The 21175-nt window shown below is 45.8% G+C and overlaps 1 protein-coding gene across 1 annotated transcript in view; it reads right to left on the reverse strand.

The window, feature by feature from the left end:
* The window catches only part of LOC139268885 (coiled-coil domain-containing protein 60-like), a 210121-nt gene that overhangs the window by 101904 nt on the left and 87042 nt on the right, over positions 1-21175 (reverse strand). The window contains exon 4 of the mRNA XM_070887687.1: positions 12564-12643. Coding sequence (XP_070743788.1) covers positions 12564-12643 — 80 coding nt within the window. The remainder of the gene's footprint in view (positions 1-12563; positions 12644-21175) is intronic.

The following is a 21175-nucleotide window of genomic DNA, read 5'->3' on the forward strand; positions in this document are numbered from 1 at the left end:
ACTACTCGGACTATTTCGAGATAGATAATCTGCATGGAAAGAAAGATGCCACTGTTATCATCAAACACCTCAAGAAACACTTCTCTAACTACGGTATTCCAGACAAGGCTCAATCCGACAATGGACCTCCCTTCAACTCACAACAGTTCACAAACTTTGCCACAGAACATGGATTCGATCACACAACAAGCTCACCAGAATATCCACAAAGCAACGGAAAGGTTGAGAATGCGGTTAAGCTCGTAAAGACAAAGAAAGACTGTGTGGACTTCTACATGAACCTTCTCATCTGACGAAACACACCAACTGAAGGCCTTGATAGTTCGCCAGCACAACGCTTACTCGGTCGCCGCACAAAGACAAACATCCCAATTGCAAATGAACTACTCAAACCAAGAATCATACACGACGTCATCATCAACAAAGAAAGGAACCATACCAAACAAGCACACTGCTACACAGAGGTGCTAAAGCACTTCCTACACTGCAGGAAGGAGAAACAGTGCGACTCAAACAAATGCGAGAAAGCGAAGAGTGGCAAAAAGGTCAGGTTCAGAAACAAGTCGGCATTTGTTTATATCAGGTCATTACAGATGATGGCTGTGAGTATCGCAGAAATAGGAAACATCTGAGAAAGAACACTGAGACATTCATCAAAACTCCAGAGATCTCAGTTACACCCACACACAATCCGCTGACTACACAGCCAAATAACATGCGAAACAGCACTTCAACAACAACACGTGAAAACAGGAATATGTTGCCTGATATTTTCCCTCAGAGCACTGGTAAAGGGACGAAAGAGATCAGTGCACAGAACACCACTGAAACAACCAGTTTGAGGCGAAGCAATAGAATCTGCGCAACACCAAAATACCTGCAACACTATGTACAAAAATAAGAAATCACGGACACTGGACACTGGTGTTGTGTATGCATGCCTGTTTACTGTGTGATATCTGTAACATTGAATGTACCTTTGTACTGTACACACTTTACTGGTACACTAGAGGGTGCTGTTGCTGGAGACCCAGGGGTTACCTGCACACGGCAGGAAACCCAGTATAAAAGGGAACTCACAGCTTGTTGTTGTCACTCAGGAACTGGAATAAAAGACTGCAGGTCTGCAGAGTTTAAGCACCATACCCTGCCTCATGGAGTCATTACTAAAGGTGCCTACATACACTACAACTGGGATAAAGAATTAATAAGACAAGAGTTTTGGTGTTGTTTGTTCAACTTGTAGTTGTTTAATACATGTATTCATAAGAAGTTAACGACCCGTTTATATTGAAGCTAACTTTATTTAATGTTTTTTTCTTATGAAAGGAAAGGAGTAACGAGATAATGTGTAGCGTCCTCTAGCTTGGAGATATCAATATAATGTATAGCGCCCTCTAGCTAGAAGGTATAGGGAGCTGTATACAGAGAGAGGGTGTGTGAAGGAATGCACATTCCTCCACATGGCTGTCTGAGATCTCCCAAATAAATAGAGTTAAGTTGAACTAAGAGTGTTCAAGAGATTGTATAAAATACATTTCCTTCCCTCACCGCCGCTGAAACAGCTCGGACCACCCGCTTTCCCAGGCGGTCTGACCAGGGAGCGCTATGGAGTGCTGCGGGTCCGGCCGCGAACAAATTTCAGAACAGTGTCGCAACCGGGGGCATTGCATACCGGCTCGACTCTCCCGGGTGGTTCGGCTCCGCGCCTCCGCAAAACCGGCAGCAAAAGTCCTGGCGGGGCGGAGGAAGCTGACCGCCCAGCCAGAAATAATTTCCACCGCCATTACCATCCCTCCGGGGCGTGAACAGAGGCAGCAACAGATCAAAAATCCAGCCCATGGAGTCAATAACATGATGGATTCTAAATAGCGGATTCCCCCATAACAAATTGCAACCCTGCCAGTTTCAATTATTCAGCAGCTTGTATTGTTCTCAGGATCTCCGACGATTTTCCTGCTCAATCAATCACACGCTAAAACCAGATACACTGAGAACAGTAATACAAAAGCAAACTCCTGTGGATGCTGGAAATCTGAAATAAAAACAGAAAATGCGAAAATACTCAGCGGGTCAGGCAGCATCTGTGGAGAGAGAAACTGGCTAGTTCTGACAAAGGGTCATCGACAGTGAGAACAGTGTCAGCCTTGGTTCAATGGTAGCACTCTTGCCTCTGAGTCAGAAGATTGTGAGCACAAGATCAGTGCAGTACTGAGGGAGCGCTGCACTGTCGGAAGTGCCGTCTTTCGGATGAGACGTTAAACTGAGGCTCCTGCTCACTGAGGTGGGCATTAAAGATCCCATGGTACTGTTCGAGGTCGAGTTCTCCCCGGTGTCCTAACCAATATTTACCCCTCAACCAACATAACTAAAGCAGATGACCTCGGCATTTATTTAATCGGTATGTGTGGGACCTCGCTTTGTGCAAATTGACTGCCGCGTTTGCAACAGTGACTACACTTCAAAGGTAAAGCACTTTGAGATGTCCAGAAGTCCTGAAAGGCACTATAGAGATACAACTTCTTTCTTTTCTTTCACCCTCCAGTTTTACTGTCTCCTTTCTGCCTTAGTTTAACACCATTACAGGTGGATCATACGATGCCAAAATAAACCATGGCCACGATCCTGACTGGGGAGGCCTTGTGAACGGCATCTCACCTGACCCAAACCCACCCATTTTGTGGGGTTAAAATCCCCCCCATGTCTCACCACTCGACAGTACAACTTGCTATTATAGATTAACCAAGTACTTTCATTAAGCAACATTTATAAACTGTTCCATTTGATCAAGTGATACAAACTAGTTGTGACTGAATTCAAGATTGATGCTGAACCTGCAGAGAAATTATTTTTCTTACTTCCTCTAGCCTAATGGTTAAGCAATTGATTTGGTACAGTGCAACATACCACAAATTTCTACACTTAACCAGGGAAGATTTTCTGGTATAACTTGGGCAGGGCCCAGTCCCATCGCATCATCGCCTATTTAATGGTCTGTACCAATCTTCCACTATATATTCTTGGATGGTGGCTATGCCATCAAGCTACCTGAATATTGCAGTTAAATGTTACCAGGGGAGTGAAAGTGGATTTTTAAAGTGGATTGGAGCGATCCTTGCTCCACCAAGACTAAAACAAACTGTGCAAGCAGCCTTGCACCACCAGGGAGAAGATTTCCTCATTCCACATGCCGGTTTCTGTAACGGAAAAGGTGGAGAGTCAGTGGGACTGAGTGCAATTTGTGGGTCTCTGTATAAAGCCACAGCCGACCGTTTGTGTGGAGACCAATGCCCCACCTGAATGTAAAAATGGGAGCATGTCTGTCTAACAGAATCCTATATCAAGTACGAGTATAATAGCACCCGAGTCTATTTTAGGCCAGCAAATTCCCAGGATCGCAATGCAGATTCTGTCCACTAAGGGGCACAACAGACATGATCTTCACCGCGCGACAGCTACAAGAGAAATGCAGGAAACAGCACTAACCTTTCACTGAGGCGTATGAGAGCATGGGCCTTATGCTAAACATTCGTAAGACAAAGATCCTCTACCAACCTGACCCCGCCACACAGCACTGCCCCCAATTATCAAAATCCACAACAAGGCCTTGGACAATGTGGACCATTTTCCATACCTCGAGAGCCTACTGTCAGCAAGGGCAGACATTGACGCGGAGGTCCAACACCGCCTTCAATGTGCCAGCGCAGCCTTTAGTCGCCTGAGGAAGAGAGTGTTTGAAGACGAGGACGTCAAATCCGGTATCAAGCTTATGGTCTACAAGGCAGTAGTGATACCCGCCCTTCTCTATGGCTCAGAGACATGGATTATGTACAGCAGACACCTCAAAATGCCAAGTACCACCAGCATTGCCTCCACAAGATCCTGCAAATCCATTGGCAGGATAGACGCACCAACATCAGTGTTCTCGCTTAGGCCAACATCCCCAGCATTGAAGCATTGACCATGCTCGACCAGCTCTGTTGGGCAGGCCACATCGTCTGCATGCCTGACACGAGACATAAAGCAAGCGCTCTATGCGGAGCTTCAACATGGCAAGCCAGCCCCAGGTGGGCAGAAAAAACGCTTCAAGGACACCCTCAAAGCCTCCTTGATAAAGTGCAACATCTCCATCAACTCCTGGGAATCCCTGGCTCACGACCGCCCAAAGTGGAGGAAGAGCATCCAAGCGGGCGCTGAGCACCTCGAGTCCCATCGCCAAGAACAAGCAGAAACCAAGCGTGGACAGCGGAAGGAGCTTGCGTCAACCCAGACTCCCCGACCACCCTTTCCTTCAACCACTGTCTGCCCCACCTGTGATAGAGACTGTCGGTCCCACATTGGACTCTTCAGCCACCTGAGAACTCATTTTTAGAGTGGAAGCATGTCATCCTCGACTCCGAGGGACTGCCTATGACGACGATGATGATATCAAGTACGAGTATAATAGCACCCAAATCTATTATAGGCCAACAAAGTACCAGAAGAGGTAAAAGCACTTTTCCCAAAGCAACAGAAGCAACATAACTTTGCAAATAAAAATGAGATTAAAAATCAAAACCCAAACTAGCTCTCCAACCATTTCCCACTAACTGGAGGTGCATCCCACTGGCCTTTCTAAAGTCATCACATTTTCCCTATGGGGATGCGGAAGATTTTCACAAACATTTGATTAAGGTATCCCTCTTATAAGACGTGCTGCAGAAGACCGACCATTTTCCTGAACAATTTGCCTTTACCAGCCGGCCCCATGATATAAGCTGGTTGTGCACGCCAGTGAATGGAGTGATGGGACAGTCATGGGGCTGCCAGTGCTCATCCCGCCCCGCATGAGCCATTACTTTCAGGAAAGGAGTGGATAAAGTCTGGAAGAGAATCTATGACAGTCTTGGCATTTGTGTGCATGGGGTGGGTAGATGGACAGGTGGTCAAGTTCACAAATTCACTCAACCCCTTTGCATTTATAAACAGACCAAAATCCACTGACTTAGGAGGAACATGATCATGGTCTATAACAGCTGTCAGTTACATTGCTCTACTTTACGAGCAACATAATCTTTCATCTTAAAAACAAAGTCTGACTGATTTGGTATATCTGCCTGGGTCACAGGAAGTGTTTGTGCAGACTGCTGAACAAACAAGCATGTAACACCCCATTTCTCAAGTTTGAAGAAGGTGCCGCACAGGCACGGGACACACGAGGTGTGAAGGAAAGTGGTTGCCTCACACTTTGGAACTAGGGGAGCAGCTATGCGAATACCACAGGATCTCCTTACTGCTAATTGAGCTCTTGGTCACACAGCAACACTTATGGCTCAAAGCACGCCCTCAGTCAGCCGTTCTGCATTTATAATAGCGCCTTTCACGACCACCGGACGTCTCAAAGCGTTTTACAGCCAATGAAGTACTTTTGGCGTGTAGTCACTGTTGTAATGTGGGAAAACATAACAATGGGAACCGCTACATGGGTGTCTGCTGGGACTAGAAAAGTGACATTATTGGCTAAAACTGTGTGCTACCTAAAAGAAAAGCCAAACATTTTTTTTGTCTTAGCTTCAGATGCTGCAATTTCAATGTTCCTGCCTCCTTTATAGGATTGGAGCATATAAATCATGAATTGCTGCTAATGGGCACATGAAGAATGGTGTAAATTTAAGGGGCTGTTAAACAGCATGGATGCCATGACAGTGATGCTACACCACAAGGTTATGTTGGTATATAATTCATGTTCAGCCTGAGGTTGAAATTCATCCCTTTGTGAAGCTGCTGCTAACAGCCCCACCTGGTGGGTTTGTTTGGAAATGATTATACAGAGCACGACCCGAGCCCACAGTGAACTAGTTTCAATTTCTGTTCTGCCAAATAATTATGTTCCTCTCAACTACTCTGAAGTCGCTATAAAGAACAAGGTGATCCAACAATGGAATCCTGCTTCTGTAGCTGGAAAGGCTGCTCACACTAATAAACTGGATGCAAGAAAAAGCTGGTCATCAAAATATGTGAATGGGCAGAACAATATCAGCTTAATACAGACAAGCGTAAAGTACTGCACTTCAGAGGGGAACAGTGGGCAACACGTACTCTGTGAATGGTGTGGAAAGAGCTAAGAACGATACTGAAAGAGATCTTGAACTTGATACTCAGTATGTCCAACCAACATAGAGCAGTAAGCAACAAAGGCAATAACATTTTGAACTATAGAAGCAAAACTGCGCAATACACTTCAGAAGAAGGGTCCAGAGCGGACTTCCGCCCTGCTGTCAATCACGGCCATTTTGACAGCGGGACCGCCTCCAATCTTGCACTCGCAGGGCTGGTAACATTCGGGCTCCCAGTATGGGCTCCCAGATAGAATACAGGAGACAAAAATCTTGGGAGTTATTTAAGAACCAGGTGATGCTGCTACTTTAGTGTCAGCTGTAGCTCAGTGGGGAATGCTCTCATCTCTGAGTCAGAAGGTTGTGGGTTCAAGTCCCACTCCAGGGACTTGAGCACAAAAAGTCTACGCTGACACTCCAGTGCAGTGCAGAGGGAGTGCTGCACTGTCGGAGGCTCTATCTTTCGGATGAGACGTTAAACTGAGGCTCCGTCTGCCCTCTCAAGTGGATGTAAAAGATCCCATGGCACTATTTCGAAGAAGAGTAGGGGAGTTATGCCTGGTGTCCTGGCCAATATTTATCCCTCAATCAACATAACAAAAAAACCAGATGATTTGGTCATTATCACATTGCTGTTTGTGGGAGCTTGCTTGGTCCCAGTCCCAAACTTAAAGGAGCAACTCAATTCGGGAGCAGCAAAGCAGCTCTACAGGCGGCTGAAGGCCGAGATTCAACAAAAAACCCACAACCTAAAGAATAAATGGTGGGTGGAGAAAGCACAGGAGAGATCCAACAGCTGGCTGACAACCATGACGTCCGAGGATTCTTCAGCGCAGTCAAGACCACCTACTGCACAAGCACCCAATGCCCCACCCTACTGCTAGCCAAGAATGGAGAGGCACTATTAAGGACACCGAGGCAGTCAGGGCCTGCTGGAAGGAGCATTTCGAAGATCTCTTTAACCGAGACTCTGCCTTCGACACGAGCGTCCTCGACTCCATCCCGCTATCCACCACGACCTCAGCAAGACCCCCAGTCCTGCACGAGGTAGAAAATGCCATCCGACAGCTCAAGAACAACAAGGTACCAGGAGCAGATGGAATCCCCACTGAGGCACTAAAGTATGACGGAGAAGCACTTTTGGCACATATGCATGACCTCATTTCTCATCTGGAAGGAGGAGAGCATGCGGGAGATCTCAGAGATGCTATTATCGTGAGCATCTTCAAAAAACGGGACAAATCCGACTGCGGCAACGAGAGAGGAATCTCCCTGTGGTCGGCCACTGGGAAAGTCATCGCAAGAATCCTCCTCAATCATCTTCTCCCTGTGGCTGAAGAGCTCCTCCCAGAGTCACAATGCGGATTCCGTCCACTCGGGTACAACGGACATGATCTTCACCACGCGATAACTGCAAGAGAAATGCAGGGAACAGCACCAACCTTTGTACATGGCCTTCTTTGAACTCACAAAGGCCTTTGACACTGTCAACCGCGAGGAACTATGGAGCGTCCTCCTCCGTTTCGGCTGCCCTCAAAAGTTTGTCACCATCCTCCGCCTGCTCCCCGATGACATGCAAGCCATGATCTTGACCAACCAGGAGCCACCACAGACCCAATTCATGTCCGGACCGATGTCAAGCAGGGCTGCATCATCGCACCAACACTCTTCTCGATCTTCCTTGCTACAATGCTCCATCTCATTTTCAACAAGCTCCCCGCTGGACTGGAACTAAACTATAGAGCCAATGGGAACCTGTTCAACCTTCGCCACCTCCAGGCTAGATCCTCTGTCATTCCATCCTCTGTCCTCGAACTACAGTACGTGGATGATGCTTGCGTCTGCGCACAGTTAGAGGCCAAATTCCAAGCCATCTTCACTGAGGCGTATGAGAGCATGGGCCTCACACTAAACATCCATAAGACAAAGGTCCTCCACCAACCTGACCCTGCCACACAGCACTCTCCCCACCCCTCCCCCCCTCCCCACCGCATCCCCGGTCATCAAATCCACAGCGCGGCTTTGGACAACGTGGGCCATTTTCCATACCTTGGGAGCCTATTATCAGGTGGGCAGACATCGATGACGAGGTCCAACACCGCTTCCAGTTTGCCAGCACAGCCTTTGGTCGCCTGAGGAAGAGAACGTTTGAAGACCACGACCTCAAATCTGGTACCAAGCTTATGGTCTACAGGGCAGTAGTGATACCCACCCTCCTGTGTGGCTCAGAAATGTGGACTATATACAGCAGACATTTCAAAGCGCTGGAGAAGTACTACCAGCGATGCCTCCTCAAGATCCTGCAAATCCATTGGGAGGATAGATGCACCAACGTCAATGTTCTTGCCCAGGCCAACATCCCCAGCATCGAAGCACTGACCACACTCAACCAGCTCCATTGGGTGGGCCAAATCGTCTGCATGCCCGACACGAGACTCCCTAAGCAGGTGCTCTACTCGGAACTCCTACACAGCAAGCGAGCCCCAGGTGGGCAGAGGAAACGTTTCAAGGACACCTTGAAAGCCCCACTGGCACCTGGGCGTCCCTGGCCTAAGACCGCTCAAAGTGGAGGAAGAGCATCCAGGAGGGCGCTGAGCACCTTGAGTCTCGTCGCCGAGAACATGTAGAAAACAAACGCAGGCAGCGGAAGGAGCGTGCAGCAAACCAGGCTCCCCACCCACCCTTTCCTTCAATCACTATCTGCCCCATCTGTGACAGAGACTGTAATTCCCGCATTGGACTGTACTGCCACCTGAGAACTCACTTTTAGAGTGGAAGCAAGTCTTTCTCGATTTCGAGGGACTGCCTATGATGATGATGGTGATGCTGGTGTGCAAATTGGCTGCCGTGTTTCCCAAATTACTGGAGTGACTACACTCCAAAAAGCATTTCATTGGCTTTAAAGTGCTTTGAGATGTCTGGTAGTCATGAAAGACACAATAAATGCAAGTCTTTTGTTTTCTTTCATTCTGGATGGATGAACCAAGATGGGTCAAATGGCCTTCTTCACCTGGAATTATTTTGTGATCTGATAGACAATCTGTTTCTCAACTATATCCTCCAAATTCTGTTTCTCTCCCATGCTCGCAATCTGTCAATGTTATCAATATGGCCCATGCTCATCTGAGATTTCCTCTTTTGTTCCTCCAAATACGCCATTCTACATTCTCTTCTCTCGCCCCTGTCTTTTCACTGTGTTGAAATCAAGGTTCATCGCAGTCTTTGACTTCAACCTATTCTTTCCCAGAAATTCAAAGCATGGAATTTCTCATTTCTCTCAATTTTCCCTTGCTCCCTTGCCGGACACAGGAGCTCATCGCTCGCTTTGAAAGAAGCCCGGGGGAGGGAGGTGGAGGCCAAGCTCTGGCCGACAGGATTGAACCCTCGGCCGGACACAGGAGCTCGGCGCTCGGCTTGGAAAGTAGCCCGGGGGGAGGTGGAAGCCAAGTCAACAGTTCGGTGGTGGAACTTAACCACGTCTTGCAATTGCAGTTTTGAACTTCAATAAAGTTGGTCTTTTCACTCCGCACAGGCATTTTTAAGTAGTTTGCAAAATAAGTTTTACTCGGTCCCTCTAAAAGCTATAACTCAGCTCCGTTTCCAAAGATGGCGTCGGTAACGCCGATTTCGATTTGGTAAGGTAAGGTTTTCAAAAGTGGTCCATGGCGCTGTCCTTAAAAAATCCAAATTGGCGAAATTCGCAAAAACGGGCAAAAATGGTGTTATGAGTGGGTTTGACCCCGAATGACGTCAAAAAAACGCTACTTAAAAAAAAAAACGGCCATTATCTGTTAAGGACGGCGTTATACCATTGGCGAAACTTGCAAAATTAAGTTAGCTCCAAAAAGCACTGTTAGCTCAATGGTGGTGAATTTTGGGCCCTGTGCTCTATCTGTTTGCTGAATAAACTCACCATAAAGCCCGCTTGCCAATCGATATATTTTACAGCAAAAGAAACTGCAGCTGGAGCAGCACAGAGTACGTTTCCACTCTCCCTCCTTTCTTCATTATAACATTACAAAGGTTATTGTCACTAAGGGATATCATTTATAAATTACGAAATGCAGTATAGCTTATAGCAGGCCTTTTATTTACTCAGTTATTAATATTTCAACCCTTAAACTAGCTGGTATTGAAATTTTGATATTAAATGTGCTAAATTCCTTAATCTTGATTAATAATATTCTTCACTTCTCAAATTCCAGATATATTAAATCCATCTTCGTTGAACCTCCATTTATTAAGTGCTTATGAATTCCTGATTTATTCAATCTTCTTTGAAAGGTTCAGTGATTATAGTTAATAAACCCATACCTTAGAGTGGTATCCTAATTAACATACATTTTATGGTTCATAATGTGTGCAGTTAATTAAAGGAGAATCTGGAAGAGGCTGAAGCAAAGATAGGCAGACTTGCTTCATCAGTGAGCTATCACCCCATGTGTTCATTTAATGAGCCATTACAAATACAATAGCCATCTTCTCTCCCTCTGCTCCTCTGCAGGTGCTGACTCACTCTCCAGCAATTTGACCAAGTTACCACTGTTCTTGTGTCTGCCCCATCACAGCGAATGTTAGCCTGCTATTTCACTGTTGTGGCACCACAAGTGAGCTGGGCCCAATCCTGCCCTCACCCATTGCCCACCCCAGCTCTGGGTTACAATCAAGACCAGGAACCCGGTTATTCGATTTTGCTTTCCTCAGGCTGCTGGGCAATGCTAAGGCCAACAGTAGAGCCCGCATCACTGCCTAGGTCAGCTAACACAGCCAAGTACCAGCGATTGAAACTAGCATCTTCCTGGCCTGGATGACTCAATACCATTGCACGCTGTGTATTTACCCACTCTCCCAATTTTGGGGTGCTATTTTTCATTTTGTTTGAAACCTCAGCCTACGAATATGGGGGTGTCAATGGAAGGCAATATAGGGACGATTTTCAGCAGCCCGTTGCAGCGCTAACGATCCTTCGAGGTGGCCAAGATTGGGTCTTGAGCTGAAACGCTGGTTTAGCCAGCGTTTAATGCGGGATACCATCTTGGTAAAGTGTTTGAAGCCAGCACTAGGAACGGCCATCCGGAGGATTGTTAAACAGCTGATTGCCACTTAAATTGTCTGCTGGCGCTCATGAAAGAGGCTGCACAGCATTTTGGTGGCTAGTGCTTGTCCTAACACCCTCTCCCAACAACGACCAGCTGTTTTGGAGTAAACATGGTGTTGATATCAATTTCAAGCATTACTTAAAGGCATCCTCGCTATTTCATGTTCACTTGCTGCTGGAGCTGTGACGAGGACCTGTGAAACACATCGAGAGACTTTCTGGGGCACTTTGTCTCGACTTCACCAATACCTGAGCAACATTTATTCCGGAAATTCTGAGGACTTCACCTAAAAAAAGTAAGTGCTGTGCTGCTCCACCTTATAGGAGTCACCAGGAGAAAGGGAGTGCTTGGTCATGGGCATCTTGCTAGGGAACCACCTTGGATTGGACAAGGAATGGGAGAAAGACATGAGGCCAGGCAGAGCAGCACCAGCTGCTGCAGGAGACAGAATCAGGAGGACCAGGAGGGCGAGGTGGCATTCTTCCCCCTGCGGCTACAGGACTTCCCTCCTCCTCTGGTCCTCCTCCACCAGGACCTCCAGTGCCGTGTCCGAGAGCCTGTGCGCCCCATCCCTTGGTCCCTGAGCCACCCTGCAATGTACCGCTGTGTGCAAGCCAGAGCACTCCACACCTTCAGTGGAGATGGGTGCGAGAAGCCCACACATATATTGCTGCAAGAAAATTGTGCCTAATCAGCATTTGAATGCTAAACTTGCACGTGTCTGTTTTAGCACCTCCAGGCAAGTTCAAATTTTGTTTGGTAATCAGCATTTAGGACCAAAATTGTGTGATAAATATATCCTTTCAAACAGGCGTGTCTGATTAGCACCCATTTGGCATCTGTTTTCACACCTTCGGCCAAAATAACCGCCCAGGTCTACTATACAGTAGTCGAAATTGAACAGCATATTTTTCTAATACCATCAACCTAAAATAATGATGATAATATGTAGATTAGGAAGTGGGCAGAAAAAGGCAGGATTGATTAAATTTACATGATAGGAATCAGGATTTACTGAAGTAATTGGAGATAATTTTAACTCTGGACAAATAAAAATAGGCCCATGTGTTTTTATTTAAATTTAGTTTTACTCCCTCCCTTCCTGAAAGTTCTGACTCCTTGTTGCAGCCCTGGTTCTTACCGCCAGCTACATCCATGCATTTTCAGCAAGGATTTCTGGTGAGCAGGTACCCTGGCCGGTTTCCCCTCCCCAACCTAACCCAGGAGGTATGGGGGGAAATTACATTAATACCACTGTCCTGGTTTGAGATGAACTAACTCAAACCTGGGATCATCCTGTGCTTAATAGCTCAAATACTCACTGAGGCACTGAATAAGCTGGTGCTTTGATTTCATCGTGTGCTCTTACCTGGTGTGAGACAGATCCTTACTGATCGTCTTCAGGTCTTTGTTCTTGTATTTCAGTAGCAGCAGCTTTGCAGTGAGCATCTACAGGATCACAACACACTACTATAAATCTCTGTAGCCTTTGCAGTAAACTTTGAGTTAGTGCATAACACTGACAACTTTTAACAATGAGCTTTAGCTGTAGTAAGATGTAGCTGTAGTAAGATATTTTGGACCAAACACCTAAAAAAAACAAATTGATGACTCATTTACCTCGCTCTGTTTGCAAGATGCTATTGATTCAGAATGGCTACCATGCTTGTTTAGATGATAGTCACTGTACTCCATTATGTGAGCCATTACGAACCTTACGAGTAAAAGATGCACACAAAAGGTTTCTCTCCTCAAATGGATGTATTTTTGTAATATTTGCAATAGCAGTAATAAATCATTAAAATATTGCTTTTTAAATACCTACAAACTGGAACATAAAAACATAAGAAATAGGAGCAGGAGTAGGCCATACGGTCCCTCGAGCCTGCTCCGCCATTTAATGCGATCATGGCTGATCAGAGACCAAGGGAAATAGTCCAAGGTCCCATAGTTGAATTATTTATGCCAGCGATGAGTCTTTTAAGAAGAAAAAAATGTCAGTCTTTCTCATACAGATATAAACTCAACATTTTGAATCATGGCAGGAGAGAGATGAACACATTGCAGGTCTTGAAAGTAGACTTTGGTGACAGGACTGAACGAGGCCAATGAGACCGAATTCACAAATTTCTACATTCTTCACTTTTTGAATCTCTTAATAAGGCAATTAGAATTTCTAATTGTTCCGTCCTCTCTGATCCTATCCTCGTTTGCCATTATGCACAATCACATTTTCAGCAAGGGTCACTAAATGGCAATCAGGCATAGCAATTGTAGCCCAGGGTCAAATAGGCCAAATACAATGCCACCACCATCATTTCAGCTGAGATGAGGTAACACAGTACAAAGCAGAGGAGAATTCCAAAGTATTTTTCACTTTTATTCAAAAAGATACGGTGGAGGGTGGGGGCAGGATGCACAAAGGGAAGAGTTGTCAGTAGCTGGGACTTATCTGGTGAGATGTCCCAATTTCTTCCATAATCTAGGCTGGCACTCCGGTACAGTTATGAGGGAGTGCTGCATTGCCAGTACTCATAATCATCATCATAGGCGGTCCCTCGAACGAAGATGATTTGCTTCCACATGAGTTCACAGATGTTTCAATGAAGGACCTGATATGCCAGTCCTGAATTCCAGTTGAAAAGGTGGAAGATGCCTGTGCGTGGATTTTTTAAACATGTGGTGACGGTTGCATATCAGCCACCACATGAGCTTGAAAGAGTTAGGCCTTTATCCAGTGGCAAGGGTTAACCAGGATGACTGGAAGCCAGCTCTGCTACACAGACCTAGTGCGCACACATATCACAGTGTGGGCTGGCCTGTGCTGCCCCTGGGCCCTCGGCTCTTCTGGGCCCCGTACCCTCATTCGCCGCACCTCCGCCACGATCTCTCAGCACTCCTCCGCCACAAACACTCGCCGAACCTCCGCCACAAACACCCACCGAATCTCAGCCACGATCCCTCAACACTCCTCCGCCTCGATCACTCGCTGCACCTCCGCCACGACCTTCCCGCTCCTCTGCTGTACCTGGGCCCCGCCAATGCTCCTGCCCACGCTCCAAACAGTGACCTGGGTCCTGGTGATGTCACCAAATCGCCCACCTTGAAGCCATCGCATACCTGGACCAGCTCGCGCTGGAAGCTGCAGTGGTATGCCTCTCCTATCTCTTATACTTCCCAACCTGCGGAGGTGTTCTCTCCAGTACTATTATCCTGTGATGAGATATTAAAACAAGGCACTATCTGCCCATGCCACACAAAACCAATCTATTTAATTGATATTTGAGGGATGTTACTTGCACAGAAGCGTTGTCGCATTTGCCATCATAATAATAGTCACTGGACTTCAAAGATAATCCATCATTCGATTGTTTGGAACATGATGAAATACTATGTAAATGCAAATAATATATTGTTGGATTACACAAGAAAAGGCATCAACTGCTACCTAATTTAATTCCTCAGTATGAACAGTATAACCCAAGCAATTTCAGATCCCCATTATCGTCCTCTGATAACTGACCATATCATAGCGGACATTTATTTTCGGATCATAAATAAACATCTCAACTTCATACCAGAGAACTTTTAGCTCTTATTATGGGCTGCAAAGTGTTCCCTAGAGGAATCCAATCAGCTGGCATTATGGCTAGAACAAGAACCTTCAGATGTGTGACTCTCATGCACAGGGTCACTGAACCAGCTGACAGAAATCAGCACTGGTAGATTACTGTTTGCCCAATGTGGATTACAGATAGATTACTGCTTGCCCATTGTGGATTACAGGTAGATTACTGCTTGCCCATTGTGGATTACAGATAGTTTACTGCTTGCCCAATGTGGGTTACAGATAGTTTACTGCTTGCCCATTGTGGATTACAGGTAGATTACTGCTTGCCCATTGTGGATTACAGATAGTTTACTGCTTGCCCAATGTGGGTTACAGGTAGATTACTGCTTGCCCATTGTGGATTACAGATAGTTTACTGCTTGCCCAATGTGGGTTACAGATAGATTACTGCTTGCCCATTGTGGATTACAGGTAGATTACTGCTTGCCCAATGTCGATTAGTTTGCCCAATGTGGATTAGACATTTTCTACCCAAAAGGACACTTTGCTTGCCCATGTCCACAGAGCTTTGCCACCAGCTGGCAACAGCTGAGATTTAAGGAGCCCAAGCTTGCACTGTTGAAATGTAACCAGCTACAAAAACTGTTCAGATCATTAGTAAAGAACTCTGTTCCCACCACTTGTCCAATGAGGGCGCTAGCTTGCACGGTTAGCTGCAGCCAAGTAAGGAGAATCACAACTCCCAATAATAGTGAACCCGGATTAACAAAGGACTGCTGCTCAAATAATTTGATCTCAACAATAATCTTTTGATGTACAACCAAAGAGATATTAATTTGATCTTGGCATTCGTTTTGTCTAAATTTCTTCCAGGTATATAAGCTCAATTTTCCCCAATGATTTGCACCGTTTTTTTGGAGCAGGCTGCTCTTTTGAGCCTAAGTTGAAAAACCAGTTTCCCCAATCAATCAATTAGGGAAGTTTGGCCAGGTGAGAGTTACTCCAGTTCTGCTTTGGCCAGCGTATGTGGCCTCTGCTGAAAAACCTTCCCTAGAGTTAAGGAAATCAGCCCAGCAGCTACCAGGACACACTAAAAGAATTGAAAAACACATAGCAGTAACTTACCACCAACCCCGCCCGAAGGCTGTCCGGTCCCATTCTCGGTCCCCGGTTCAGAGAGAGATAGACGGAGAGAGATAGACGGCAGTCCCTTCGGGTGGGGTTGGAGTTAAGTTGCTGCTATGTGTTTTTCAATTCTTTTAATGTGTTGGGAGCTGGCTGTATGCTTCAGCTTGCATTGTGTCCCTGGTTGCCATCGCAGCCCAATCTTTTTGGCACAGATCAAGGCTCCACCCCCAAAACTAAAGGTCGGGTTAGGCCACAGCAAATTGAAGAAATTCAACGGGGAAATTTAGAACCTTTTTTTTTGGCAGCAGCGGCGTCATCGGAGAGGCAGTTGGGGAGCAGCATTGGTGAGGCCTACAAAAGGCCCAGCGGCAGCAGTGTCGAGGAGGCAGTCGGGGAGCAGTGTTGGTGAGGCCTATAAAAGGCCCAGCGGCAGCAGGAAGGCAAAAAAAAGTAGAAAAAAATCGAAAGCTGACGTCACAGCTAAGGTGGTAAGTGATTGGCTGGTGATTGGTAAGTAGTTTTTTCTTTTTCTTTTCTTTATCAGTAAGTAACATTTAGCATTGTTATTGCCAAATTAAGTTAATCTAGGGTTTAAGTCATGGCAGGAGAACTCGGACACGTGTTATGCTCCACCTGTACTAAGTGCGAAGTCAGGTACGCTTCCAGTGTTCCTGACGACTACGTGTGTGGGAAATGCAACCGCGTGCAACACCTGACAGACCGCATTGCGGCACTGGAACTGTGGGTGGATTCACTCTGGAGCATGCGCGATGCTGAGGATGTCGTGAATAGCACATTGAGCGAGATGGTCTTACTGCAGGTAAAGGGTACACAGCCAGATAGTGAATGGGTGACCAACAGGAAGAGCAGTGGAAGGAAGGTAGTGCAGGAGTCCCCTGCGGTCAACCCTCTGCAAAACAGATACACCGCTTTGGTTGAGGGGGGTGACTTATCAGGGGAGAGCAGCAGCAGCCAAGTTCAAGGCACCGTGGGTGGCTCTGCTGCACAAGAGGACAGGAAAAAGAGTGGGAGAGCTGTAGTGATAGTGGATTCGATTGTAAGGGGAATAGATAGGTGCTTCTGCGGCCGCAACCGAGACTCCGGGATGGTATGTTGCCTCCCTGGTGCAAGGGTCAAGGATGTCTCAGAGCGGGTGCAGAACATTCTGAAAAGGGAAAGTGAACAGCCAGTTGTCGTGGTGCATATAGGTACCAAAGGTATAGGTAAAAAATGGGATGAGGTCCTACGAAATGAATTTAGGGAGCTAGGACCTAATTTAAATGTAGGAGCTCAAAAGTAGTAATCTCAGGATTGCTACCAGTGACACGTGCTAGTCAGAGTAGGAATCGCAGGATAGCTCAGATGAATACGTGGCTTGAGGAGTGATGCAGAAGGGAGGGATTCAAATTCCTGGGACATTGGAACCGGTTCTGGGGGAGATGGGACCAGTACAAACCGGACGGTCTGCACCTGGGCAGGAGCGGAACCAATGTCCTCGGGAGATTGTTTGCTAGTGCTGTTGGGGAGGAGTTAAACTAATATGGCAGGGGGATGGGAACCTATGCAGGGAGACAGAGGGAAATAAAATGGAGGCAGAAGCAAAAGATAGAAAGGAGAAAAGTAAAAGTGGATGGCAGAGAAACCCAAGGCAAAAAAAAAGGGCTACATTTCAGCAAAATTCTAAAGTGTGTTAAAAAGACAAGCCTGAAGGCTCTGTGCCTCAATGCGAGGAGTATTCGGAATAAGGTAGACGAATTAACTGCGCAGATAGCAGTTAACGGATATGATGTAATTGGCATCACAGAGACATGGCTCCAGGGTGACCAAGGCTGGGAACTCAACATCCAGGGGTATTCAACATTTAGGAAGGAAAGACAGAAAGGAAAAAGAGGCGGAGTGGCGTTGCTGGTTAAAGAGGAAATTAATGCAATAGTAAGGAGGGACATTAACTTGGATAATGTGGAATCGGTATGGGTGGAGCTCCGAAATACCAAAGGGCAGAAAACACTATTGGGAGTTGTGTACAGACCACCAAACAGTATTAGTGAGGTTTGGACAACATCAAACAAGAAATAAGGGATGTGTGCAATAAAGGTACAGCAGTTATCATGGGCAACTTTAATCAACATATTGACTGGGCTAACCAAACTGGCAGCAATGCGGTGGAGGAGGATTTCCTGGAGTGTATTAGGGATGGTTTTCCAGACCAATATGTCGAGGAACCAACTAGAGAGCTGGCCATCCTCGACTGGGTGATGTGTAATGAGAAGGGACTAAATAGCAATCTTGTTGTGCGAGGCGTCTTCGGGAAGAGTGACCATAATATGGTAGAATTCTTTATTAAGATGGAGAGTGACACAGTTAATTCAGAAACTAGGGTCCTAAACTTCAGGAAAGGTAACTTCAATGGTATGAGGCGTGAATTGGCTAGAATAGACTGGCAAATGATACTTAAAAGGTTGACGGTGGATAGGCAATGGCAGACATTTAAAGATCACTTGGATGAACTTCAGCAATTGCACATCCCTGTCTGGAGTAAAAATAAAACGGGAAAGGTGGCTCAACCGTGGCTAACAAGGGAAATTAAGGAGAGTATTAAATCCAAGGAAGAGGCATATAAATTGGCCAGAAAAATCAGCAAACCTGAGGACTGGGAGAAATTTAGAATTCAGCAGAGGAGGACAAAGGGTTTAATTAAGAGAGGGAAAATAGAGTACGAGAGGAAGTTTGCTGGGAACATAAAAACTGACTGCAAAAGCTTCTATAGATATGTGAAGAGAAAAAGATTAGTGAAGACAAACGTAGGTCCCTTGCAGTCGGATTCGGGTGAATTTATAATGGGGAACAAAGAAATGGCAGACCAATTGAACAAATACTTGGTTCTGTCTTCATGAAGGAACACACAAATAACCTTCCGATATACTAGGGGACAGAGGGTCTCGTGAGAAGGAGGAACTGAAGGATATCCTTATTAGGCAGGAAATTATGTTAGGGAAATTGATGGGATTGAAGGCCAATAAATCCCCAGGGCCTGATAGTCTGCATCCCAGAGATCCCAAGGAAGTGGCCTGAGAAATAGTGGATGCATTGGTGATCATTTTCCAACAGTCTATGACTCTGGATCAGTTCCTATGGACTGGAGGGTAGCTAATGTAACACCACTTTTTAAAAAAGGAGGGAGAGAGAAAGCGAGTAATTATAGACCAGTTAGCCTGACCTTAGTAGTGGAGAAAATGTTGGAATCAATCATTAAGGATGAAATAGCAGCGCATTTGGAAAGCAGTGACAGGATTGGTCCAAGTCAGCATGGATTTATGAAAGGGAAATCATGCTTGACGAATCTTCTGGAATTTTTTGAGGATGTAACAAGCAGAGTGGACAAGGGAGAACCAGTGGATGTGGTGTATTTGGACTTTCAAAAGGCTTTTGACAAGGTCCCACACAAGAGATTGGTGTGCAAAATCAAAGCACATGGTACTAGGGGTAATGTACTGATGTGGATAGAGAACTGGTTGGCAGACAGGAAGCAGAGAGTTGGGATAAACGGGTCCTTTTCAGAATGGCAGGCAGTGATTAGTGGGGTGCACTAGTGGGGCTCAGTGCTGGGACCCCAGCTAGTTACAATATACATTAATGATTTAGATGAAGGAATTGAGTGTAATATCTCCAGGTTTGCAGATGACACTAAACTGGGTGGCAGTGTGAGCTGTGAGGACGCTAAGAGGCTGCAGGATGACTTGGACAGGTTAGGTGAGTGGGCAAATTCATGGCAGATGGAGTATAATGTGGATAAATGTGAGGTTATCCACTTTGGGGGCAAAAACATGAAGGCAGACTATTATCTGAATGGCAGCAGATTAGGAAAAGGGGAGGTGCAACGAGACCTGGATGTCATGGTTCATCAGTCATTGAAAGTTGGCATATAGGTACAGCAGGCGGTGAAGAAGGCAAATGGTATGTTGGCCTTCATAGCTAGGGGATTTGAGTATAGGAGCAGGGAGGTCTTACTACAGTTGTACAGGGCCTTGGTGAGACCTCACCTGGAATATTGTGTTCAGTTTTGGTCTCCTAATCTGAGGAAGGACGTACATGCTATTGAGGGAGTGTAGCGAAGGTTCACCAGACTGATTCCAGGGATGGCTGGACTGTCATATGAGGAGAGACTGGATTAACTGGGCCTTTATACGCTGGAGTTTGGAAGGATGAGAGGGGATCTCATAGAAACTTATAAGATTCTGATGGGACATAAGAACATAAGATCATAAGAACATAAGATCATAAGAACATACGACCATACGACCATACGACCATACGAACATACGAACATACGAACATACGAACATAAGAATATCAGAATTAGGAACAGGAGTAGGCCATCTAGCCCCTCGAGCCTGCTCCGCCATTCAACAAGATCATGGCTGATCTGGCCGTGGACTCAGCTCCACTTACCCGCCCGCTCCCCATAACCCTTAATTCCCCTATTGGTTAAAAATCTATCGATCTGTGATTTGAATACATTCAATGAGCTAGCCTCAACTGCTTCCTTGGGCAGAGAATTCCACAGATTCACAACCCTCTGGGAGAAGAAATTCCTTCTCAACTCGGTTTTAAATTGGCTCCCCCGTATTTTGAGGCTGTGCCCCCTAGTTCTAGTCTCCCCGACCAGTGGAAACAACCTCTCTGCCTCGATCTTGTCTATCCCTTTCATTATTTTAAATGTTTCTATGGGCCCAGGTTTCGGCCTCAGTTGCTCCTGATTTTTTGGAGCAACTGGTGTAGAACGGAGTATCTTAGAAATTCAAATTCTCGGCATTTAATTTGCTCCAGTTCTAGTCAGTTAGAACAGTTTCACTTTGGAACAGAATTTTCTTTTCAAAAGGGGGCGTGTCCGGATACTTACGCCTGTTTTCAAAGTTTCGGCAATGAAAACTTACTCCAAACTAACTTAGAATGGAGTAAGTGAAGATTTTTGTACGCTCGAAAAAAATCTTGTCTGCACTTTAAAAAATCAGGCGTAGGTTACAAATCAGGCGTAGGGACTGGGCGGGGGGGGGGCGGTTTAAAGGGAAGTTTACAAACATTAAACACTTCAGTTTTACAAATAAAGAGCCATCATCAATAATAAATGATAAAAACATCAATAAATCAACCAATAAATCAATCAACAAAAATTAATTAAAAATAATTTTTTTAAAAATCAATAAATAAAACATTTTCTACTTACCGACTGCAGCACCTGGAGCCCGACAACAGCGTGCTGGGATGCCCCCCCCCAGTGTGTC

This window comes from Pristiophorus japonicus, chromosome 8, assembly GCF_044704955.1.
Source record: "Pristiophorus japonicus isolate sPriJap1 chromosome 8, sPriJap1.hap1, whole genome shotgun sequence".
NCBI lineage: Eukaryota > Metazoa > Chordata > Chondrichthyes > Pristiophoridae > Pristiophorus > Pristiophorus japonicus.